This window comes from Leucoraja erinacea, chromosome 31, assembly GCF_028641065.1.
Source record: "Leucoraja erinacea ecotype New England chromosome 31, Leri_hhj_1, whole genome shotgun sequence".
Lineage (NCBI taxonomy): Eukaryota > Metazoa > Chordata > Chondrichthyes > Rajiformes > Rajidae > Leucoraja > Leucoraja erinaceus.
The window spans coordinates 26,530,662-26,556,236 of NC_073407.1; the positions used below are offsets into that span (position 1 = coordinate 26,530,662).

The 25,575-nt window shown below is 47.5% G+C and overlaps 1 protein-coding gene across 1 annotated transcript in view; it reads right to left on the minus strand.

The window, feature by feature from the left end:
• Positions 1-12,693: 12,693 nt before the first annotated feature.
• The window catches only part of nsmfb (NMDA receptor synaptonuclear signaling and neuronal migration factor b), a 34,997-nt gene continuing 22,115 nt past the window's right edge, over positions 12,694-25,575 (minus strand). Inside the window, exons 7-15 of the mRNA XM_055660348.1 lie at positions 24,100-24,189; positions 23,027-23,151; positions 22,002-22,085; positions 20,547-20,580; positions 18,649-18,719; positions 17,589-17,668; positions 15,786-15,888; positions 14,769-14,844; positions 12,694-14,491 (exon numbers count right to left, since the gene is read on the minus strand). Coding sequence (XP_055516323.1) covers positions 14,394-14,491; positions 14,769-14,844; positions 15,786-15,888; positions 17,589-17,668; positions 18,649-18,719; positions 20,547-20,580; positions 22,002-22,085; positions 23,027-23,151; positions 24,100-24,189 — 761 coding nt within the window. The 3' untranslated portion in view covers positions 12,694-14,393. The remainder of the gene's footprint in view (positions 14,492-14,768; positions 14,845-15,785; positions 15,889-17,588; positions 17,669-18,648; positions 18,720-20,546; positions 20,581-22,001; positions 22,086-23,026; positions 23,152-24,099; positions 24,190-25,575) is intronic.

The following is a 25,575-nucleotide window of genomic DNA, read 5'->3' on the forward strand; positions in this document are numbered from 1 at the left end:
ATTGGCTATATTTAAGAGGGAGTTAGATGTGGCTCTTGTGGCTAAAGGGATCAGGGGGTATGGAGAGAAGGCAGGTACAGGATACTGAGTTGGATGATCAGCCATGATCATATTGAATGGCGGGGCAGGCTCGAAGGGCCGAATGGCCTCTGAATGGCGGGGCAGGCTCGAAGGGCCGAATGGTCTACTCCTGCACCTATTTTCTATGTTTCTATATCATGTCTGCATTGCTGCAAATGGACCGAGCGTGACGTTAAATACACAGCTAGTGCAATGAGTTATGGTGTGACAGGATCACATTGTTATCACCCCTCATTATTGATCTGCTAATGTCTCCATTACCCGATATGCATTGCCCAATGTCACAAAACATTGTTGTGAGGGATTCAATCTATTACCACACTCATCTTCCATCCAGATGATTACCATTCACCTTGTAAATGTAATCACCCATTGCATTGTCCCCTTGAGAAGCAGCTTTCCAAGTACAACAGTGTGTGTCAATTGCTAAATGTTTAAGAAGGAACTGCAGATGCTGGAAAATCGAAGGTACACAAAAAAGCTGGAGAAACTCAGCGGGTGCAGCAGCATCTATGGAGCGAAGGAAATAGGCAACGTTTCGGGCCGAAACCCTTTGGGTTTCGACCCGAAACGTTGCCTATTTCCTTTGGGTTTCAGCCCGAAACGTTGCCTATTTCCTTTGGGTTTCAGCCCGAAACGTTGCCTATTTCCTTTGGGTTTCAGCCCAAAACGTTGCCTATTTCCTTTGGGTTTCAGCCCGAAACGTTGCCTATTTCCTTCGCTCCATAGATGCTGCTGCACCCGCTGAGTTTCTCCTGTCAATTGCTAAACTCCGGTTCCAATGGTATGTTTACACTTAAATGCGTCACAAACCTATCCTTTTATTTAAAAAAAAAAAAAAAGGGGGGAAATAATCCATGCAGTCGACCTCTCCATTCCCAACTCTGTCATGGGAATAAATTATGGGACAGACAGAGATGGGCGTGTACTCGCTTTGTAGGAAGGCCGGCTAGTGATCATCTTAATTAACAAAGGTGGACAAAAATGCTGGAGAAACTCAGCGGGTGAGGCAGCATCTATGAAGCGAAGGTCTCGATGCGAAATGTTGCCTTTTCCCTTCGCTCCATAGATGCTGCCTCGCCCGCTGAGTTTCTCCAGCATTTCTGTCTACCTTTGATTTTCCAGCATCTGCAGTTCCTTCTTAAACATCTTATTGATCAATTTCACCAAATATAGTTTTGATCATCAATTAATATAAATAGCTTGCTCTTGGCACAGGTTTTTAAAGGTCCATCGCTCCACATGTGTAACTTTCTAACTGAATTAATAGAATCAGGTCAAGTGTGTCAGAAGGAACTGCAGATGCTGGTTTAGAAACATAGAAATTAGGTGCAGGAGTAGGCCATTCGGCCCTTCGAGCCTGCACCGCCATTCAATATGATCATGGCTGATCATCCAACTCAGTATCCCGTACCTGCCTTCTCTCCATACCCTCTGATCCCCTTAGCCACAAGGGCCACATCTAACTCCCTCTTAAATATAGCCAATGAACTGTGGCCTCGACTACCCTCTGTGGCAGAGAGTTCCAGAGATTCACCACTCTCTGTGTGAAAAAAGTTCTTCTCATCTCGGTTTTAAAGGATTTCCCCCTTATCCTTAAACTGTGACCCCTTGTCCTGGACTTCCCAAACATCGGGAACAATCTTCCTGCATCTAGTTTAAACCCAAGATAGTATCCTCAGAAAGCTGGAGTAACTCAGCGGGTCAGTCAGCATCTGTGGAGAAAGAGAATAGGTGACGTTTCAGGTCGAGAAGAAGCAGGACCTCGACCTGAAACGTCACCTATTCCTTTTCTCCACAGATGCTGTCTGAACCAGATCAAGTGTCAGACCAGCCTCCCTACCATTGACTCCATCTACACCTCATGCTGCCTCGGCAAGGCCAGCAGCATCATCAAGGACCAGTCTCACCTCTCCCAAACTGGAGCGCCCAGAGAAATTCCACACAGATCTTCAGATTCAGATTCAATTTTAATTGTCATTGTCAGTGTACAGTACAGAGACAACGAAATGTATTTAGCATCTCCCTTGAAGAGCGACATAGCAAACGATTTGAATTTAAAAAATAATAAGTGTCCGGGGGGGGGGGGGGGGGGGGGGGTTGTGGTGATTGGCAGTCACCGAAGTACGTTGTTGAGTAGAGTGACAGCCGCCGGGAAGAAGCTGTTCCTCGACCTGCTGGTTCGGCAACGGAGAGACCTGTAGCGCCTCCCGGATGGTAGGAGGGTAAACAGTCCATGGTTGGGGTGAGAGCAGTCCTTGGCGATGCTGAGCGCCCTCCGCAGACAGCGCTTGCTTTGGACAGACTCAATGGAGGGGAGCGAATGTACAAATGGGGGGGGGATGTACAAATTCCGTACAGACAGCACCTGTAGTCAGGATCGAACCCGGGTCTCTGGCGCTGTGAGGCAGCAACTCTACCGCTGCGCCACTCTCTCATGTCGTAACGGAACTCAATCCTGTTAGCGGGATCATGCTTTGTGAAAATTAAGAATTGAACAGCAATTTCTACTTTGCAACACCCGAGTATGTGAACCATCGATGGCAAGATGCTTTGGCAAGTCCTGATGTTATAACATTTACTATAGATTCTTGATTCTTTTCTCTTCAGCCCGACTTCAATTTGGCACAATTTCAACGGCATAAATCAAGAATATGGCACAGCAGGGAATGATTGGCCTCATCTTCCCTGCCTGGCAACACTATTCTCTGTCACACATGGACATCTGCTTCACTACTCGATCCCGGATACAAAGGCTTATTGTCATGTTCGCAGCATATGACTGTGCAACTGTGACAATCTCTTAACACACTTGTTAGTTTTATCAAAGTGTGTAGGAAGGAACTGCAGATGCTGGTTTACACCGAAGATAGACACAAGATGCTGGAGTAACTCAGCGGGACAGGCAGCATCTCTGGAGAGAAGGGATGGGTGACGTTTCGGGTAGAGACCTTTTCTTCAGACACAATGACTCCGCAGACTCGATGGGCCGAAGGGCCTGTTTCAACGCTGTATCTCTAAACTAAACTAAACTTAAACTGTCATGTTCATAAGTCATAAGAGCAGAATTAGACCTTTCGGCACTAATTGAATCGTGGCTGATCTATCTCTCCCTCTCAACCCCATTCACCTGCCTTCTCCCCACAACCCCTGACACCCACACTAATCAAGAATCTATCAATCTCCACCTTAAAAAATATCCATTGACGTCTCCACGGCCTTCTGTGGCAATGAATTCCACAGATTCACCACCCTCTGACCAAAGAAATTCCTCCTCATCTCCTTTCTAAAGGTATGTTGTTTTATTTTGAGGTTGTACCTCCTGGTCCTAGACTCTCCCACTAGTGGAAACATCCTCTCCACATCCACTCTATCCAGGTCTTTCACTATTCTGTACATTTGTATGAGCTCTGCTTTCACCATTTGACCTATCACATTGGCTCGATGCCAGGGCCATTCCAGTAGAGTCATATTAAATACTCACTCATTTCTCATCCATCTTCCTGGCCAGGTCTTCCTGCAGATTTCTTCATGCCATTAAACACAGCCATCGCTCTGTTAACCAGACACCCCTTCCCCCATCAGTGGAGCAAGCAACGTTTTGTATTCCACGGGGTGCTTTATATCTGGGGCAGCCAGAGCTGATCAGTGTATGAGCACAAGCTGTGTGCTCAGGCCCTCTTTGATTAGATGTGCTTGCACCAACCTATCACTAAGCACCTGAACCCTTTGTTGCTATGGCAGGGGGCATCAATAACGGGGCTTAAAAAATCATTTCCCTTCAAGTTGGACAATTTTTAAAGCAATTTGGGCTGCTGCCCAATCAGTCGATATGTACTTTCACTTGATTTCCCAGAGAGCCAATTTAAAATGGTGGCTTCGGGTTTAATGTGGAAGTAATTGCATCGGAGGCTGTGGCAATGTGACAAGGACCTGCTTATGGATATACATCACTGACCAGCAACAGTTTCACTGTCAATGTACGAAGCGATGGGCACTTCTAACAATTGTTTCTTTCTCACCTCTTGTCAGTTCAGTTCAGTTTATTGTCTGTCACCTGTACTGAGGTACACTCTTGTTGTAAGTGTATGAGTGGGGTTTGATTAGTTTATGGGGAGAAGGCAGGAGAATGGGGTTAGGAGTTTGGGATTAGAAATAGGCTATATTTAAGAGGGTGTTCGATGTGGCCCTTGTGGCTAATACTTGCCTGAGGAAGAGGAAGGTTTACACATGTGTGGGTTGCAAGCTGCCAGTCTGATCACATAATGAACGAGCTGCCAGAGGAGGTAGTTGAAGCTGGGATTATCCCAATGTTTAAGAAACAGTTAGACAGGTACATGGATAGGACAGGTTTAGGGGGATATGGGCCAAACGCAGGTAGGTGGGACTAGTGTAGATGGGACATGTTGGCCTTTGAGGGCAAGTTGGGCTGTTTCCATGCTGTAGCACTCTGTGTAAGCCCCTTCATCTGTGTGGAGTCGTTCCTTTATCACCTATCTGAAACTGACCACGAATATTAAACTCCTCCATATACTTTCAAGGGAGAGCTAGATAGGGCTCTTAAAGATAGCGGATTCAGGGCATGGGGAGAAGGCAGGAACGGGATACTGAGTTGGATGATCAGCCATGATCATATTGAATGGCGGTGCAGGCTCGAAGGGCCGAATGGCCTACTCCTGCACCTATTGTCTATGTTTCTATGTTAGGAGGGAGAGGTAGATCAGCTGTGATTGAATGGTGGAGTAGACTTGATGGGCCGAATGGCCTAATTCTGCTTCTGTCACTTATGAACATGAAATTAGGTGAGAGGAAGCATGGATATGAATGAATGGGTACCGTGCGTGCGTGCGTCCGTGCGTACAAATAAGTAGCCGGAATTATTGGTGTGGGAATGTGTTTGTGTCCTGTATTTAATGGTTAACAGAGATTGTTGGCTCAGTTCTTTCCTCTGTCTCTAAGACCAACGTACCCTGCATCTTAAAGAACTGTTCATGTCTTCTTCGACAATGGAACTGTTTGTTCAACTCATCCTTATTTTTCAACATTCCCTGCATGTGTGGTCTTTGGTCAGAGGGTGGTGAATCTGTGGGATTCTTTGCCACAGAAAGATGTGGAGGCCAAGTCAGTGGATATTTTCAAGGCAGAGATAGATAGATTCTTGATTAGTAAAGGTGTCGGGGGTTATGGGGAGAAGGCAGGAGAATGGGGTTGGGAGGGAGAGATAGATCAGCCATGATTGAATGGCAGGGTAGACTTGATGGGCCGAATGGCCTAATTCTACTCCCATCACTTATGACCTTATGTGGCTGCTGTGTCCTGAATGTAGCCTCTCTCTAATTAAATGGCCTGCTTTGTTTTATAATCTAATACTCTTGAAGCTAACAATGATGATTGGATGAAGTGCCTTTAAGAGTCGATACTCTATTGATTGTTGAGGTCAGTCTTCATTTAGACTAGTGTGACCACTGGTTTATGGCAGGGATAGATGCATGCACTTTAAATATTTACATCTATATTAATTATTTGGCTGAGAGAGGCAGATAGATCTTCTCCAGGTGCTTTGCTGCTGCTGGCGGTAAGCTGGAGCCACGAGACACTGCAGATGTTGGAATCTTGCGTAAGAAACCAAACAGCTGGAGGAACTCAAGATAGACACAAAATGCTGGAGTAACTCAGTGGGTCAGGCAGCATCTCCGGAGAGAAGGAATGGGTGACATTCCGGGTCGAGACTGTGTCAAACTGGAGGGCAGACCACTAACCTGCCTCAACTATGGGGGTAGCACAGCAGTAGAGTTGCTGCCTCACAGCGCCAGAGACCCGGGTTCGATCCCCACTAAGGGTGCTGTCTGTACGGAGTTTGTACGTTCTCTCCGTGACCGCGAGGGTTTTCTCCGGGTGTTCCGGTTTCCTCCCACACTCCAAAGACGTACAGGTTTGAAGATTAATTGGCTTTGTATAAATGTAACTTGTCCCTAGTGTGTGTAGGATAGTGTTAGTGTGCGGGGATCGCTGGACAACAGGAGGTGTCTGAAGAATAAGGGATGTCCTCATTAAGGCATACAAAGGCCATAAGTGATAGGAGCAGAATTAGGCCATTCGGCCCATCAGGTCTACTCCGCCATTCAATCATGGCTGATCTATCTCTCCCTCCTAACCCCATTCTCCTGCCTTCTCCCCATAACCCCTGACACCCGCACTAATCAACGTTTAATAAAAGTTTAGGAACATCAACAGGATAGAGGCAGGGAGATTGTTTTCCTTGGATGAGGACAATAGACAATAGACAATATGTGCAGGAGTAGGCCATTCGGCCCTTCGAGCCAGCACCGCCATTCAATGTGATCATGGCTGATCATCCCCAATCAGTATCCCGTTCCTGCCTTCTCCCCATGCCCTGAATCTGCTATCTTTAAGAGCCCTATCTAGCTCTCTCTTGAAAGTATCTTGAGGAGTTTAATATTCGTGGTCAGTTTCAGATAGGTGATAAAGGAACGACTCCACACAGATGAAGGGGCTTACACAGAGTGCTACAGCATGGAAACAGCCCAACTTGCCCTCAAAGGCCAACATGTCCCATCTACACTAGTCCCACCTGCCTGGGTTTGGCCCATATCCCCCTAAACCTGTCCTATCCATGTACCTGTCTAACTGTTTCTTAAACGTTGGGATAGTCCCAGCTTCAACTACCTCCTCTGGCAGCTTGTTCATTATGTGATCAGACTGGCAGCTTGCAACCCACACGTGTGTAAACCTTCCTCTTCCTCAGGCAAGTATTACACTGTCTTAATTATAATTCCAATCATTCTGAACTGCTCATAACCTCTTGCAATTTTTGTTTTACCTTTACAGACTTCATTTACTATTTATTTACTACTTTATTTATTTATCTGTCAGCAGGAGAAAGAATAAATACATTAAAATGTGGAAAAAACCCAGCTATGGTGAAAAGAGAAACAGTCGGCACGGTGGCGCAGCGGTAGAGTTGCTGCCTCACAGCGCCAGAGACCCGGGTTCAATCGTGACTACGGGCGCTGTCTATATGGAGTTTGTACGTTCTCCCCGTAACCTGCGTGAGTTTTTTCCCCGGGTGCTCCAGTTTCCTCCCACACTCCATGGACGTACAGGTTTGTTGGTTAATTGGTTTGGTAAAATTGCAAATTGTCCCTAGTGTGTGTCGGACAGTGTTAATGTGGACAAGCTTTTCCCTTTGAGAATAGGGAGGATTCAAACAAGAGGACATGACTTCAGAATTAAGGGACAGAAGTTTAGGGGTAACATGAGGGGGAACTTCTTTACTCAGAGAGTGGTGGCGGTGTGGAATGAGCTTCCAGTGGAAGTGGTGGAGGCAGGTTCATTGGTATCATTTAAAAATAAATTGGATAGCCATATGGATGAGAAGGGAATGGAGGGTTATGGTATGAGTGCAGGCAGGTGGGACTAAGGGGAAAAAAAAAAGTTGTTTGGCACGGACTTGTAGGGCCGAGATGGCCTGTTTCCGTGCTGTAATTGTTATATGGTTATATGGTTAATGTGCGGGGATCGCTGGTCGGTGTGGACCCGGTGGGCCGAAGGGCCTGTTTCCGTGCTGTATCTCCAATCACCAGCACTCTGTGAAACGTCACCTATCCATGTTCTCCACAGATGCTGCCTGACCCGCTGAGTTACTCCAGCACTCTGTGAAACGTCACCTATCCATGTTCTCCACAGATGCTGCCTGACCGGCTGAGTAACTCCAGCACTCTGTGAAACGTCACCTATCCATGTTCCCCACAGATGCTGCCTGACCCGCTGAGTTACTCCAGCATTCTGTGTCCTACAATAAACAACCTTATTGTGTTCAGTTTGACGGGATCTCACCGCCATCTACAATATATCCTTCCTTCATGCTGCAGCATCTGTGAAGGAAACTGGTGTAAATAGATTCAAGGAGATGCTTTAAAAAAAAAACACAGAGATTTTAAAATGCCTTCAGTGTATTGGAAAGTAATTCACAGCCAGAGGGATGGTTGTTCTGTGTTTCAGGAGAGGGAGAATATCTACAGTGGTGACTCACTGAGTGTGTGACAACAACCCATGCAAGCTAGAGGCAAAGCCCAGTACATTTCTGCTTCTCTCAAAACAGTTTATTAAATTACATCTCAAAGCTGTAAAATATTAAATATTATTCAAATCAGTTCTGAACGTTACGTGCAGAACGTGCAGAGCTCACAGATCACAGCAGCAGGCAGGCTGTACATTTATACACCAACCAGACGGTGGTGGGGGAGCTAGGGGGAGAGAGATGGAGAGAGGGAGAGAGAGATGGAGGGTAAGAGGAAGGGGGGAGAGAGGGAGGGAGGAAGGGAGAGGGGAAGGGAGAGGGAGAGAGATGGAGAGACGGAGAGAAGGAGAGAGAGGAGGGAGGAAGGGAGAGGGAAGGGGAGGGGGAGAGAGAGAGAGAGGGAGAGGGAGAGAGAGAGGGAGGAGGGAGGGGGAGAGGAGAGAGAGGAGGGAGGAGAGAGGAGGAAGGGAGAGGGAAGTATAATATAGAGAGAGAGAGGGTTGAGAGAATGAGGGGAGGGTGGGAAGGGGAGGGAGGGAGGAAGGGAGAGTCCTAGAGAGACCGAATAGAGAGAGAGGAGGAGAGTGGGAGAGAGGAGAGTGGGAGAGAGAGAGGGAGGGGGTGAGGAAGGGGAGAGAGGGAGGAAGGGAGAGGGAAGGAGAGAGAGAGAGGAGAGTGGGAGAGAGTAGTGATGTGCCTGTATAATATAATGATCCCAGGGTTGCAACCAATGTACAGGTGGCACACCGGTGGATGTTACCTAACCCGTCCTAGATTTACCGAATAGTAAAAGGCTTGGATAGAGTGGATGTGGAGAGGATGTTTCCACTGGTGGGAGAGTCCAGGACTGGAGGTCACAGCCTCAGAATTAAAGGACGTATGGAGATGAGGAGGAATTTCTTTATTCAGAGGGTGGTGAATCTGTGGAATTCTTTGCCACAGACGGCTGTGGAGGCCAAGTCAGTGGATATTTTTAAGGCAGAGATAGATAGATTCTTCATTAGTACGGGTGTCAGGGGTTGTGGGGAGAAACCAGGAGAATAGGGTTGGGAGGGAGAGATAGATCAGCCATGATTGAATGGCGGAGTAGACTTGATGGACCGAATGGCCTAATTCCGCTCCTATCATTTAGGAACTTCAGCAGCCAGTAATGTTTGCATTGTGACACTGCACGGTTAAAAAACATAGACTTGAAATATATTGAAGCATAAAGACCATGAAATCAATAACCTAAACTAAATGATTGCAATGTCAGGCATGTGATAAATGATTTATATAGAGTGCGCCCACATGCCAGCCAGGTCAAATCGCCACTAATTCTCTAGCTGTGTCATCGCTGCTTTTACATGAAGAGTATCGCAGCATCCTCTACAAAGTACCGGCAAGGACAAAGTGCGATTGGTGATTGTAGGGGAGGTGCTATGTTGCTTGGCACCTCTGGTGAAAAGCTCCGAAGAGTACAATTATAGAACTCGTTCTCGCAAAACTGGGCTGCGTCTCCAAGGACCACTGGTGACAATTAAAAACACAATGCAGGCGTGTGACACATCCCTGTGGCATCTCGTCACCATGCGCCTCAAAATAACGTGTGGAACTGTAACGGTTCACGGCACAAACTGTAGCCGCCGACTCCCTCGTTAACGTAAACTACCCGGGAAATCGGCTGAGGAATCGTCACGTCTACCGCAGTTTGGTTGCTGAAGCTTTTCACATTACCTCGGTACACGGGACAATAAACACAACTCATCTCAACAAAGGCGGCATCATCAAGGACCAGTCGCACCCCGGCCATTCCCTCTTCTCCCCTCTCCCATCGGGCAAAAGGTACAGAAGTGTGAAAAGGCACACCTCCAGATTCAGGGACAGTTCCTTCCCAGCTGTTATCAGGCAACTGCACCATCCAACCAACAACTAGAATCATCCCACCACTCTATAACTCAGCAGGTCAGGCAGCGCCTCTGGAGAAAAAAAAAAGGGTGGGTGATGTTTCTGACCCTTCTTCAGACATTTGGTTCATTTGTTCATCTGGTGTGTGTTTGTGCCAAAGGTCAAGAGAACGTGTGTGTGTGTATGTGTGTGATTATGTGTGTGTGTGATTATATGTGTGTGTGTGTGTGTGCGTGCGTATGTGTGTGCGTGTGCATATGTGTGTGTGTGTGTGTGTGTGTGTGTGTATATGTGTGCGTGTGTGTGTGTGTGTGTGTGTGTGTATGTGTGTGTGTGTGTGTATATGTGGTCGGAGCCAGGGATCTGAACAAAGGCCAGGGCTGTGGGTATGGATGAGGGGCATGTAGGGGTCCAGAGCAGTCACAGAGTGATACAGCGTGGAAACGGGCCCTTCAGCCCCACTTGCCCACACCGCCCAACATCCCCATCTACACTAGTCCCCGCGTTTGGTCCATATCCCTCTAAACCTGTCCTATCCATGTACCTGTCTAAATGTTTCTTAATCGTTGTGATAGTCCCAGCCTCAAGTGTTAGGGTGCGGGGATCGCTGGTCGGTGCAGACTCGGAGGACCGAAGAGCCTGTTTCCGCGCTGTATCTCTAAACTAACCTTTAAATTAAATTGTGGGAATGAATCGGAGAGAAGGCCAAGGTAAATTTAATGTGTGGGTGTGTCTGGATTGTAATGGTGGGTCTGTGCCAAAACCTCTGAGAATGGATAGTGCCAGCTACGTCATTACTGTGGGATATCTGCCGATCCAACTCAGAACTATTAACGGTGAGTCACTTAATAGAAAAACTCCGAGTTACGAAGTCCCCCGAGTGTGAATCATCGACATGAAATAGATCTCCCACAGAGCAAACCTGGAGCTTGTTCTGAGAAACATCCAGGTTCAGGAACAGCTTCTTCCCTACAGCCATTAGGCTAGTAAGCACTGCGACCTCCAGTAAGCTGAATAGCATAGTCATTGAACGTCAATAATGACAATAATGGTCTTTGTAATATTGCTGTTGTTTGTTTTTTGTGTATGTATGTGTTTGTGTGTGTGTATATATGTACATATACACACATACACACACACACACATATACATATATATATATACATACACACAGACATATATATACACACATACACACACACACTGAGCTTCTCTCGTTTATTATATTATTTACAGTGTGCTATGTTTCCATTTTCTGTCGAGCTGCTGGAAGTAAGAATGCCACTGTTCTATCTGGGACACATGACATTAAAACACTGTTGAATCTTGAAGACCCAAACCACAGAAGTAGGGGATAGACTTTTAGGCGAGGGAGACAAGATGGGCTGAATGATTCCTCACCCCTAATGAACCAGTGGGTCTGTGTGGGGAAGAATGGCAGATGCAGGTTCACACCGAAGATCGACACAAAATGCTGGAGTAACTCAGCGTCTCTGGAGAGCAGGAGTGGGCGACGTATTGGGCGCCACAGGCCTAGAGCCGAGCCTGGAACTCAGGTGAGGCAATGGCTCAGGCCCGCTGGTGGAGGCTCGTGGGAGGCTGGAGTAAAGGTATGGGTCTCCCCTAACTCAAAGGTATCAAAGGTATTTTATTGGTCACATTCACATACACCCAGGTGTAGTGAAGTGAAATGCTTTTTGCCATTTTGCAGCACACAAAAAAAGAATACAGACATAACACCAATGAGAGTCTTAAACACAAAGAACATCCCCCCACAATGGCTCCCACCATGAGGGAAGGCACAAAGTCCAGTCCCCAACCCCAGTTCACCCATAGTCGGGCCTATTGAGGCCTCCACAGTTGCCTCTACGGAGGCCCGATGTTCCAGGCCGTTCTCGCCGGGTGATGTTGCTCCGGCGTCGGGAGAGTCCTCACAGCGGCCTGGGAACCCTGGAACGGCCGCCTCCGTACTGGAGGCCGCGGCTTCCGAAGCCGACAAGGCCGCGCCGGATGGAGCTCCACTACTGGCGATCTCGTCTAGAGATCCCAGGCTCCCGGGTTTAAAGTTCAATGCCGCCGCCACGCAGCTGGCCGCTTCACAGACCCGCAGCTCCGTGATGTTTTACCTGGCGGTCTCCGCTCACCGGAGCTCCAGCGCAGCGACCCAGGCAAGGCATCGCCCGCTCCACGATAGCGCTCCAGCGCTGTGCCGCCACTGAAGCCGTGGTTCTGGGCGGTTCCCGACAGGAAACGCCGCTCCAGGCCCGCTGGTAGGCCGCGAGGACGGGTCGAAGCTGCAGCCCGGAGACAAGCTGCCTCTCCGACCAGGTAGGGACCCCTGAAAGGTAGTTTCCCCCCCCCCCCTCCCCCCCCCCCCCCACATATAAAAAAGTCTAGACCTCCAAACAAAACACTTAACTAACTAAAGATGAAGAGACAGACAGCTGCTGGCTGGGCCGCCGTGTACTCTCAGTCTGAAGAAGAGTCTCGACCCGAAACATCACCCATTCCTTCTCTCCAGAGATGCTGCCTGTCCCGCTGAGTTACTCAATCAATGTGTGTCTATAACCAGTGGTTCCTGTGTGAATTCTCTGCATTCTGTAAATGTAGGACATGTTCACTCACTGATAGCGTCTGATTATGCAGAATGTTACCAGAATATCGATAGCTGAATAAATGTGAAATACGGAAAATGAACGTTTTTTTAATGGAAAATTGGTTGCTTCAAATGGGGAAATAAAAACCATTTGGTACAATCAACATTATACCCGCACGATAACATCGTATTCTATAGTTTAAGGATTTATACCAAGGAAATTCTGATTGAAGAACATATCTGATGGTCACAAACCCGAAATTCATTGGGTTTAGGAAGGTTTGAGTCATCAGTGCCTCTTGTCCTTCCACACGAACATTGAACTCGGAGAGAACAATTTAGCTACTGAGATAAGTCCCACTATTGACATTAATAAAGAATTCACTCTGACTGCTTGAAACAGTCTTACACCAAGAACTAACGGTGAGTGGGATACCTGAAAATCAATTTGCCCAGTTCCCTCTCTCAACGGCTAGACTACATCGCAACACTTCTAGGAATATTCTTTAACCAAACCCTTGAACTACAATATCCTAAATAGAGGACAGTTCCTAATCTAGAGATCCTAGCCTAAGTCACAACAGTAAAACACCTCCTTAATTCTGCCACGCCACCATTTTAAGAATGCTACTGGCTACATCAATGTAATTGGATCGAGGATAAATAATCTTTAAATCAAATCAATCCCAGTGCGTCAATCAATAAAAAAGTCAACACTTCATGTTCAGACTTTGCGCAATGGAGTAATCTTGGAAGTAAAATCCATTCAGAAATCAGAATTGAACAACAAAGACCATCATATTGGCCATCAAAGGCCATTAGAGTGTCTGTAATTAAATGAAGACACTGCTGTTGGCGTTCACAATGCATCAGGTGAAGTTCACCCTGGGAAGATGAGCCTCCCATCATTGCTAATACTCAATGTTCTCTCATGTTGCACATTTCACCAGCAACTTCAATCTTGCCAATTTCCACATCCTGCCGACAGCTAGCTTTGTTCCAAGAACAACAAATCCCACATGACTCTTATTTCCACACCACTCTATCACCACTAGTGTTCCAGCTGCAGCCAATAAAGTAAAGACATTAAGAATACTTAATTGTGGATGTTTTCGCCCAAAGAGTGCGATTCTCAACCTAGTGAAGCCTTCAGTCTCTTGCTTGCCACTGCCAGAGTGGTCAACTAAATGTTAATGGAACCCACTGCACTACACTCTCAAATAGATGAAATATCCTCCTAACTACTGAGAGACTCTTATTAACTAACTTGTATAATTAGCACTATTCAAGTAAAAGTCCATTGTACTTATATTCATTAATAAAACCTTCCACTACTTTACTTCTCACAAAGTTGGCTTCCGCTGAGAATGCCTGAGGCCAGCGAGCTGGTGGTCCTGACCCACGCACCCTTCAAGCCCATAGAACCATCATAGAACCTCGTATGGCTCACTCTGGCTCCGCCAGGATCCCAACAGCCCATCCTTTGCCCAAGGAGGGTGGGGGTGAAAAAATGTTAACCCGACACACTCCTGCCTTGACCAGGGTTGGCCTTGCGTAAAATCCATACTCCTGCTTCATCTGCTCAACGCGACAAAGCTCCCGGATGGCTCCGATCCATTCCTATCCAGGACTTCCAATAACCCGATCTTCCTCTGAAGAAGATACAACAGAGGCGTATTCAGGTTCTCCTCCGTCCCATCACGGACACTCCGCCACCTTCACTGAAGAGGTGGCTTTCTCAAATGGGAGCAGTTACAATTGATGATTCCAATTCCATCTTCCTTTTCCTCACAAGATGTCATCATAGTCCAGTAACTTGGAGTGCTGCCTGGATTTCCACAGTCTATAGAGACGAAAATCAAAGTACGTCTCGATCATTCGCTTGCCTGGAAGTCAACGGGAGAACAGCCAGTCAGTTACAGATAGACACAAAATGCTGGAGTAACTCAGCGGGACAACACAGGCAGCATCTTTGGAGAGAAGGAATGGGTGACGTTTCGGGTCGAGGGGAGTGGGAGACTAGAGATATGTACTTGGAGAGCCAATGTTTTTGACTTGGCATCATTATTGTGTTTACTTCTTTGTAGTTTGCAAAGTGTTTACATGTCTGTTGATTCACATTTTTGTGCCTGTAGTTCTTTGGATTTTCAAATCTGAACATACCTTGAGCAGAAAGTTCCAACGGAGACTCAAAGGAGATGCGATGGGGCCTCATCAGATTCTTTAGACTCTGGAAAAGCTGAAGAAAGCAAAAACACATTGTAATCATTTGAAGGAAGCAATCGCGGTGTAAGTGGATGTGTATTATTCCAGCACTCTGGGAGAGAGCCAGGCTGATGGGAGAACACTGATCAATGGTGAACACGGCAACAGAAATGCCAAGAACTGCAGGCAAATGTCCCGGCAAGTGCCGCGGGAACGGGCAAGAGAGGTCACGGTGGTGGTTGGTCGGTCGAGGGCAGGCGGCACGAGTGCCAGAGGTCGTCCGACGATGGGTCTCCAAGAGAACAAAGGTGGGGACCACGGAGTGAACTTCCTCCCGCCTCCTCCCTATAACCCCTGACCCCTGACCACCGTACCAGTCCCCATAACCCCTGAACCCTGACCCACGTACCAGTCCCCATAACCCTTGACCCCCGTACCAGTCCCCCATAACCCCTGACCCCCGACCCCGGTACCAGTCCCCATAACCCCTGAACCCCTGACCCCTGTGACCCCCGTGCCAGTCCCCATAACCCCTGACCCCTGTACCAGTCAAGGACCACCAGGATTAAGTGCCACCCAGACCCTAATGAGTGGTCTGTACGGAGTTTCTAATGCTGCAACAGGCCCTTCGGCCCACCGTGTCTGTGCCGACCAGCGATCCCCGCACACTAACACTATCCTACACTCACGAGGGACAATTTACAGATTTAACCAAAGCAAATTAACCTACAAACCTGTACGTCTTTGGAGTGTGGGTGGAAACCGGAGCACCCAGAGAAAACCCACGCGGTCACGGGGAGAATGTACAAACTCAGTACAGACAGCGCCCGTAGTCAGGATCGAACCCGGGTCCCTGGTGCTGTGAGGCAGCAACTCTACCGCTGCACTTGTAAGTGTACTGGAGGCATGGATCAACCCCAGGGATTGGTTACAGAGGCTGCAGGTGATATCCACCCATAGGTGAGGCCTGCCTACCTTTTCTCCGTTGGGGTTGCCCAGGATGTAGCAGCCCATCACGTGGATCACGTTGGCCTCAGTGTTGATCTTGCTCATCATCCTGCTGAGTCGCTTCCAAAACCTGCGCCCAAAACAACAATGGTTTAAACTGCAATGCAGGAGACTGCACAGGTAAAACAGGCTAAGGTCTTAAGGTCACAAGTGATAGGAGGAGAATTAGGCCATTCGGCCCATCAAGTCTACTCCACCATTCAATCATGGCTGATCTATCTCTCCCCCTCCTAACCCCATTCTCCTGCCTTCTCCCCGTAACCCTGCCTGACACCCGTACTAATCAAGAATCTATCTATGTCGGGGAAGTCCAGAACAAGGGGTCACAGTTTAAGGATAAGGGGGAAATCTTTTAGGACCGAGATGAGAAAAACATTTTTCACACACAGAGAGTGGTGAATTTGTGGAATTCTCTGCCACAGAAGGTAGTTGAGGCCACAGTTCATTGACTATATTTAAGAGGGAGTTAGATGTGGCCCTTGTGGCTAAAGGGATCAGGGGGTATGGAGAGAAGGCAGGTACAGGATACTGAGTTGGATGATCAGCCATGATCATATTGAATGGCGGTGCAGGCTCGAAGGGCCGAATGGCCTACTCCTGCACCTATTTTCTATGTTTCTATCTCTGCCTTAAAAATACCCACTGACGTGGCCTCCACAGCCATCTGTGGCAAAGAATTCCACAGAATCACCTCCCTCTGTCTAAAGAAATTAACTTACAGTGTGGACTGACTCAGGCAACTGGCAGGTACATAGAACACTCCTGTTGTTCTCATGTTTTAAGGTGAGGGGTGGAGAGGGGGGTGGCAAAAGGTGGGACTAGTGTAGCTGGGACAAGTTGGCCAGTGTGGACAAGTTGGGCCAAGGGGCATGTTTCCACACTGTATCACTCTATGAATCCTTCCCGAAAATATCTATCCAATTCCCTCGTGATAGTCTGGATTGGATCCTCCCCACGTTAAATATTATATCCCATTGAGCTGCTGTTCCTGCTTGGCCCATATCCCTCCAAACCTGTCCTATCCATGTACCTGTCTGTTTCTTAAACGTTGGGATAGTCCCAGCCTCAACCACCTTGTCCGGCAGCTTTTTCCATACGACCACCATCCTTTGTGTGAACAAGTTACCCCTCAGATTCCCATTACATCTTTCCCCCTTCTCACCTTAAAACATTTGCTATTTTTATCCAGATTGTCAGCATCTGCAGATTTTTTGATTTTCCAAAGGATCCAAGACTACAGAATTAAAGGACCTCCTTTAGGGAGGAGATGAGGAGGAATTTCTTTAGTCAGACGTGGTGAATCTGTGGAATTCTTTGCCACAGACGGCTGTGGAGGCCAAGTCAACGGATATTTTTAAGGCAGAGATAGATAGATTCTTGATTAGTGCGGGTGTTGGGGATTGAGAGGGAGAGATAGATCAGCCATGATTGAATGGCGGAGTGGACTTGATGGGCCGAATGGCCTAATTCTGCGCCTGTCATAGATGAAGATGAACCAGAGAGCAGTCCTGAGCTACTATCCCCTCATTGGGGACCCTTGGACCATCTTTGATCGGGCTTTATCTAAACATTATTCCCGTTATTCCCCATATCATGTATCTGTACACCGTGGACGGCTCAATTGTAAACATGTATTGTCTTTCCACTGACTGGTTAGCACGCAACAAAAGCTGTTCACTGTACCTCGGTACAAGTGACAATAAACTAAACTCACACATTTAAAAAATATATACATTACGCTAATGTACATATGAAATGCACTTGGCTTACAGAATTAAATCCTCTTCCTTCTCCACTTTGGCAAAGGTGGCAACCTTGTTTTTCAGCAGGTACAGATGACCTGGACCCCCCTAGATAAAAAAAACACAGAGAACCCGTCAATATGTGAACAGTTGCCAGGGCGACAGCTCATTTGCTTCCTTCTACTCCAACATGTTGTGTGTATCAACGACAGACTGCGTTAAGACAATCTTACAAGATGCATTCTTTAGTTTAGTTAAAGGGCCGGTCCCACTGCAATTTTTTCGGCGACTGCTGGCATCACTGACTGACGTATCAAGTCACCGAAAAATTCACGCCGTGATGGCGTATTTTGACGCGCGCCGCTTTTCCAAGTGTCGCAACATTTCTTTTGTCGCCGCTGGATTTTGAAATGTTCAAAATCTTTTGGCGACATTGATGTGATGCCGGCAGTCGCCGAAAAAATCACCGAGTGCGACGGGCCCTTTAGGGATACAGTGTGGAAACATGGAGTCCACATCACCCAGCGATCCCCGCACACTAACACTATCCTACACACACTGGGCACAATTTACAATCTTTACCGAAGCCAAACCCGCACGGCTTTGGAGTGTGGGAGAAAGCTGGAGATCCCAGAGAAAACCCACGCGGTCACGGGGAGAACGTACAAACTCCGCACAGACAGCACCCGTAGACATGATTGTAGCCGGGTCTCTGGTGCTGCCTCTACTGCTGCACCACCGTGCTGCCCCATGAAGAAGGAGTTACTCCAGCACTTTGTGTCCAGTACTGGGATCATCCTGGTGAATCTTCACTGCATCTTTTCCAGCTCAATGTCTTCCTTCCCGGAGCAGGATGAGTGGACCCACACACTACTACACACGTGGTCTCACCAACATCTTGTACATCCCAACTCCCGCACGCAACACCTCTACCAACAAAGGCAAGCATGCCAGAGATTTCCTTCACCACTCTCTCTCCATCACCACATTCAGGGAACCGTGTGGAACTCCATGTGGCCGGCACGGTGGCACAGCGGTAGAGTTCCTGTCTCCCAACACTGCTGTTCCTGCCTGTCTATGAGACTCACCTGGCAGAAGATCAGCAGCTTGGAGATCTTGCAGCCTCTCCGATACGTGGTCAGCTTCTTCTCTATCTCCTCTGCGAGGAAACACAAGTGATTTCTCATTGAGTTGTGGAGTCACAGAGTGAGGAAACAGGCCCTTCGGCCCAACTTACCCATACTGGCCAACATGCCCCATCTACACTAGCCCCACCTGCCTGCATTTGGCCATAGCCATCTAAACCTGCCCTTACTGTCTCCTGCCCTTCCTTAACCCTTGAGCTGTCTCCTCCCACCCTCCTATCCACCCGCCCTCGGGCTCCTCCTCCTCCCCTTTTCCTTCCTTCTTCCCCCCCCATCCCCCATCAGTCTGAAGAAGGGTTTCGGCCCAAAACGTTGCCTATTTCCTTCCTTGCGCTCCATAGATGCTGCTGCACCCGCTGAGTTTCTCCAGCAATTTTGTCTACCTATCCATGCACCTGTCTAAATGTCTCTTGAACATTATGTAGTCCATTGCCTTAACTACCTCCTCTGGCAGCCATATACACATCAGCCTTTTTGTAAAAAAAGGGCTCCTATTAAATCTTTCTTAAAATCCATGTCATCTTAAAACATTTTCTGTTATTAAATCTTGAAGATACTCAAAGTGTTGGAGTAACTCAGCGAGTCAGGCAGCATTTCTGGAGAAAAAAGGATGGGTGACGTTTTGGGTCAGGATCCTTCTTCAGACCCGAAACGTCACCTATCCACGTTCTCCAGAGATGCTGCCTGACCCGCTTAGTCCAGCGGAAGAATGTTACTCCAGCACTTTCTGTCAATCTTTGGTATAAACCAGCATCTGCAGTTCCTTCCTGCTATGCTATTGAATCTTTTGCTGTGAGTTGATATTCTTAAGGCAGAGATAGATAGATTCTTGATTAGTGCGGGTGTCAGGGGTTATGGGGAGAAGGCAGGAGAATGGGGTTGAGAGGGAGAGATAGATCAGCCATGATTGAATGGCGGAGTAGACTTGATGGGTCAAATGGCCTAATTCTGCTCCTGTCACATGAGCTAAACCTGCACGTCTTTGGAGTGTGGGAGGAAACCGAAGATCTCAGAGAAAACCCACACAGGTCTTGGGGAGAACGTACAAACTCCATACAGACAGCACCCGTAGTTGGGATCGAACCCGGGTCTCTGGCGCTGTGAGGCAGCAACTCTACCGCTGCTCCACCATGCAGGCCTATGATTGACAGAGCCCGCAACCATGGATAATGATGGACTATTTCATCCCTTGTGTACACAGGATCTAACTTAAGCCAAAATGTATCTTATATGAGAAAGGCGGAGCCCACAATGCTCAATTGTTGATTGTGGGCTAGGTGATAATGTAATCCAGACAATGAAACTCAACAGGACGATTATCTGGATTACTGGTTCCCACCTGCCCCACAGCCAACAATGCACCATTGTGGGCTCCACCTTTCCTTCATCATCATTACTTTTTTGCATATCTTTCATTCATTTGTTCTTTATCTCTCTGTATCACCTTCAATCTTGATTCCCTTTCCCCTCCCTCTCAGCCTGAAGAAGGGTCTCGACCCGTAACGTCAGCTATTTTATTTTCCAGAGGTGCTGCCTGACCCACTGAGTTACTCCAGCTTTTAGAGTCAAATCGTCAGTTTATACCAGCACCTGCAGTTCCTTCCTGCACGTTAATCTTTGACATAGAAAATAGGTGCAGGAGTGGGCCATTCGGCCCTTCGGGCCAGCACCGTCATTCAATATGCTCATGGCTGATCATCCAGAATCAGTACCCCGTTCCTGCTTTCTCCCCATATCCCCTGATCCCTTTAGCCCCAAGAGCCACATCCAACTCTCTCTTGAATACATGCTTCTGGACAACTGGGCCTTCAAGAACCACTGCAACGTTGAGATTCACTCACCCAAGATGTCATCAAATGTAGCGTGTTCATGGTCCTGTCAAGAAATGAAAGACATCATTTAACCCTTTAAACATATCGCATTGTTGAGTGACCTTGCAGCCTCATCAGCACCTGCGTTGAAAAAGCATTCAGCAGAAGTCACCTATCGGGGTGAGACAGCAAATTCCTAATCTCTTCTTTAGACTTTAGAGATATAGCATGGAAACAGGCCCTTCGGCCCACCGAGTCCATGCCGACCAGCGATGACCCCGCACACTAACACTGTCTCACACACACGAGGGACAATTTACAATCACACCAAGCAAATTAACCTACAAACCTGTACGTCTTTGGAGTGTGGGAGGAAACCGAAGCACCCGGAGAAAACCCATGCAGGTCACGGGGAGAACGTACAAACTCCATACAGACAGCTCCTGTACTCAGGATTGAACCTGGGACTCTGGCGCTGTGAGGCAGCAACTCTACCGCTGCGACACCATTCACATCATCACATTTAATCCAGAGGGGGCAACATGCTCTCAGATGCAGTGTCTGGTCAACAAAAAAAGTACCATATTGCCATGTGGGAAATCTCGCCACTGAGGGCCAGTGGTACAGCGGTAGAGTTGCTGCCTCACAGCACCAGAGACCCAGGTTCGACCCGACTACGGGTGCTGTCTGTATGGAGTTTGTACGTTCTCCCCGTGACCTGCGTGGGTTTTCTCCGGGCGCTCCGGTTTCCTCCCACACTCCAAAGACGTACAGGTTTGTAGGTTAATTGGTTTCTGTAAATTGTCCCGAGTGAGTCGGACAGAGCTAGTGTCCAGGGGGATCACTGGTCAGCATGGGCTCGGTGGGCCGAAGGGCCTGTTTCCGTGCTGTATCTCCAAACTAAACTAAACTGGACTGTATGGACAAGACGTTTTGGGTCGGGACCCTTCATCAAACTGTGGGAGATGGAACGAGTCGGGAGTGATGTCGGCAGCTCCGTAGGCTAACACTGAAACCAGTTATAAAGAGGTCCATTAAAACGAGGTCTACATTATTCCCTTCCACTAAAGCAGACTAGAAACCCAAGTACAAACGTCCAAACACCAGCTCCCAACTCAGGCCACTTTGTGTGCTGGACAATAGACAACAGGTGCAGGAGTAGGCCATTCGGCCCTTCGAGCCAGCACCACCATTCAATGTGATCATGGCTGATCATCCACAATCAGTACCCCGTTCCTGCCTTTCTCCCCATATCCCCTGACTCCGCTATATTTAAGAGCCCTATCTAGCTCTCTCTTGAAAACAGAAGTGGATCTGCGATCGTTCCACTGTATAAAACCTCGACTCCAATCACCTTTAACACTGCGGACGGCCCGATTGTAATCGTGTATTGTCTTTCCGCTGACTGGTTAGCACACACACAGCAGATGCTTTTCACTGTACCTCAGTACACGTGACAATAATCTATACTGAACTTGTACTCACATAGAGGATGGGGACAATGGAGGAATCGTCTCTGCGGATAATGGTCGGGATGTACTCAGCCTTGGGCACCTTGGATGAAATCAGCTGTAAAGGAAGTGAAACCAAACAGTGAATAATGAACAGAATAAAGACCAACTTAGCGAATAGTGGGCAGCCCGGATAGAGTGGATGTGGAGATGATATTTCCACTAGTGGGAGAGTCTAGGACCAGAGGCCACAGCCTCAGAATTAAAGGATGTTCCTTTAGGAAGGGGATGAGGAGGAATTTCTTTAGTGAATCTGTGGAATTCTTTGCCACAGACGGCTGCCTGACCTGCTGAGTTACTCCAGCACTCTGTGTGTCTACCTTCAGTATAAATTCTGCATATTTATCTTTACTAACTTGGGCTGTTTAATAACTTCAAACCAGTGTAATGGAGTCGTACAGCGTAGAAACTGACCTGCTGGCTCAACTTGCCCACCCCGACCAACATGTCCCATCTATTCCCTTCCACTAAAGCAGACTAGAAACCCACGTTTCAATATCCCATCTATAAGTTTCTTATAGAAACTTACAAAATTCTTAAGGGGTTGGACAGGCAAGATGCAGGAAGATTGTTCCCGATGTTGGGGATGTCCAGGACAAGGGGTCACAGTTTAAGGATAAAGGGGAAATGTTTTAGGACCGAGATGAGAAGAACATTTTTCACACAGAGAGTGGTGAATCTCTGGAACTCTCTGCCACAGAAGCTAGTTGAGGCCAGTTCATTGACTATATTTATGAGGGAGTTAGATGTGGCCCGTGTGGCTAAAGGGATCAGGCGGCATGGAGAGAAGGCAGGTACGGGATACTGAGTTGGGTGATCAGCCATGATCATATTGAATGGCGGTGCAGGCTCGAAGGGCTGAATGGCCTCTACTCCTGCACCTATTTTCTATGTTTCTATGTAAAAAACATTTACCATATAACCATATAATTGTTATATGGTTATATGGTAACTGTTTTTTGCACTTTGGGTGCAGGTTTTTGGCCCCGCTAGACTCACCATAATCTTGGGCGGGACAAAGTCTTCACCGTCACAGGACATTAGCTCCAGCTCCTTCTCGGCCTCCCAGCTAAGATCGTCAAAGTCATCGTCCGAAGCAGCACACACGCTCTGCAGCTCCTGGCCTGGAGTGACGCAAGAGAGAGATCAGGCACAATAACCATGGAGACACGGGCAGAGTTCCAACTGTGCAGCCTCGCCCAGAAATATTTCATCACACGCGCATCACACACGACCGAGATCAAGGCAGCGCCCATCTGTTACTTGTGTCTTCACTCATATTAATGTTATGTCTGTATTCCTTCTTTATGTGCTGCAAAATGGCAAGAAGCATTTCACTTCACTACACCTAGGTATAAAATAAAATACCTTTGATACCTTTGATTACAAACGCCAATGAGAACGTCTCATGTGGAGATAGTCCAGTTTAATTTAGACATACAGCACGGAAACAGACCCCCCCTGAGTCTGCCACGACCAGCGATCCCCGCACACTAACACTCTCCTACACACAGAGGCAACGAGTTTCTTTCTCCATTGATGAACCATCTGAGCTCTACAATTAGATTCCATCCAACAACTCATTCTGGGGTGGGAACTTCGATAAGAGTTTAGTTTTTGTTGAGAGATACAGCACGGAAACAGGCCCTTCGGCCCACCGAGTCCGCGCCGACCATTTATACCAAGCCAATTAACCTACAAACCTGCACGTCATTGGGGTGTGGAAGGAAACCGGAGCACCCGGAGTCACAGCGAGAGCGTGCAAACTCCGTGTAGACAGTCAGGATTAAACCCGGGTTTCTGGCGCTGTGAGGCGGCAACTCTACCGCTGCGCCACCGTGCCGCCCTGCTTGTGGGGTAATAACGTGATGAAGGAGGACGTGACGCAAACATGAAGGGCCGCACAACAGCAGTTTCTGGGATAACACAATCCGTTAGCAGGGGATCGCTGGTCGGCACAGACAAGGTGGGCTGAAGGGCCTGTTTCTGCGCTGTATCTCTAAACAAAACTAAAAAACGAAACTAAAAAGGCAAGACAATTATCTGAGGTGACAAGTTACTGGAGAACCTACTCTCTCGAGTTTCACACATCACGTCAGGCTTGACTGGCGTGGGGTCACTCCAGGAGCGGCCAAGATTCTTCTCATGTCGTTCACAAAAACCTGCAAGGAGGAGGCTGTGATTATGTAATAGATGCACAATAATATACAGCATGTATGGATATACCAGTAGCATTGGTAACATAGACAATAGGTACAAGAGTAGGCCATTTAGCCCTTCGAGCCAGCACCGCCATTCAATCAGATCATGGCCGATCATCCAAAATCAGTACCCCGTTCCTGCTTTCTCCCCATATCCCTTGATTCTGTTAGCCCCAAGAGCTAAATCTAACTCTCTCTTGAAAACATCCAGTGAATTGGCCTACACTGCCTTCTGTGGCAGAGAATTCCACAGATTCACAACTCTCTGGGTGAAAAGGCTTTTCCTCATCTCAGTCCTAAATGGCCGACCCCTTATTCTTAAACTGCATGACTCCTGGTTCTGGACTCCCCCCCAACACCGGGAACAGTTTTACATTTTCCTGCAGGAGTATCTAGCCAGCCTGCACCCAATCCAATATGATTTTCAGAATCAGTATCCTGTTATGCCTTCTTTACCCCCTGATAAGCCACATTCCCTCTTAAATATATCCTTCTACTAATTGCAGAATTGAATACCACTCCTGCATCCAGTCCAATCCTTTTAGAATTTATGTTTCTAAAAATTGTATTTGCCTTCTAAACACTTAGCCCATATCCCAGCATTGTAGACAATAGCAGGGAATACAACACACACATACTATGATAGGGCGATGTACATTGCAGACTAGATATATAATCTGTGGAATTTTAAGGAATAGATATGAAACTAATATCTCACTATTTATACATGCAGCATGCATTGGTCCATAGCTTTTTGTATAATGTATACAATAATACAAGAATTAGAAGGATGAGAGAGGATCTTATTGAAACATATAAGATAATGAAGGGTTTGGACACGCTAGAGGCAGGAAACGACATACTAATCTCTGGAGAACGTGGACATGTGACATTTCAGGTAGGGACCTTTCTTCAAACAGAATGTGGGGTGGAGAGAGATGCAAAGCTGAAAGAAAGGAGTGTCAGGTCAACTGTGTAGGAAGGACCTGCAGATGCTGGTTTAAACCGAAGATACACACAAAAAGCTGGAGTAACTCAGCGGGACAGGCAGCATCTCTGGAGAGAAGGAATGGGTGACGTTTCGGGTTGGAAAGAAGAGTCTCGACCTGAAACATCGCCCATTCCTTCCCTCCAGAGATGCTGCCTGTCCCGCTGAGTTACTCCAGCATTTTGTGTCTCAGGGGTAGGTCAAAGCCTGGCGAATGATAGGTTACAGGGGTGATCTTATAGAGGTGTATAGAATCATGAGAGGAATAGATTTTCTTGCACAGATTCTCTTGCCCAGAGTAGAGGAATCGATAACCATAGGTTTAATGCGAGGGGATGAAGGTTTGATAGTCACCTGTG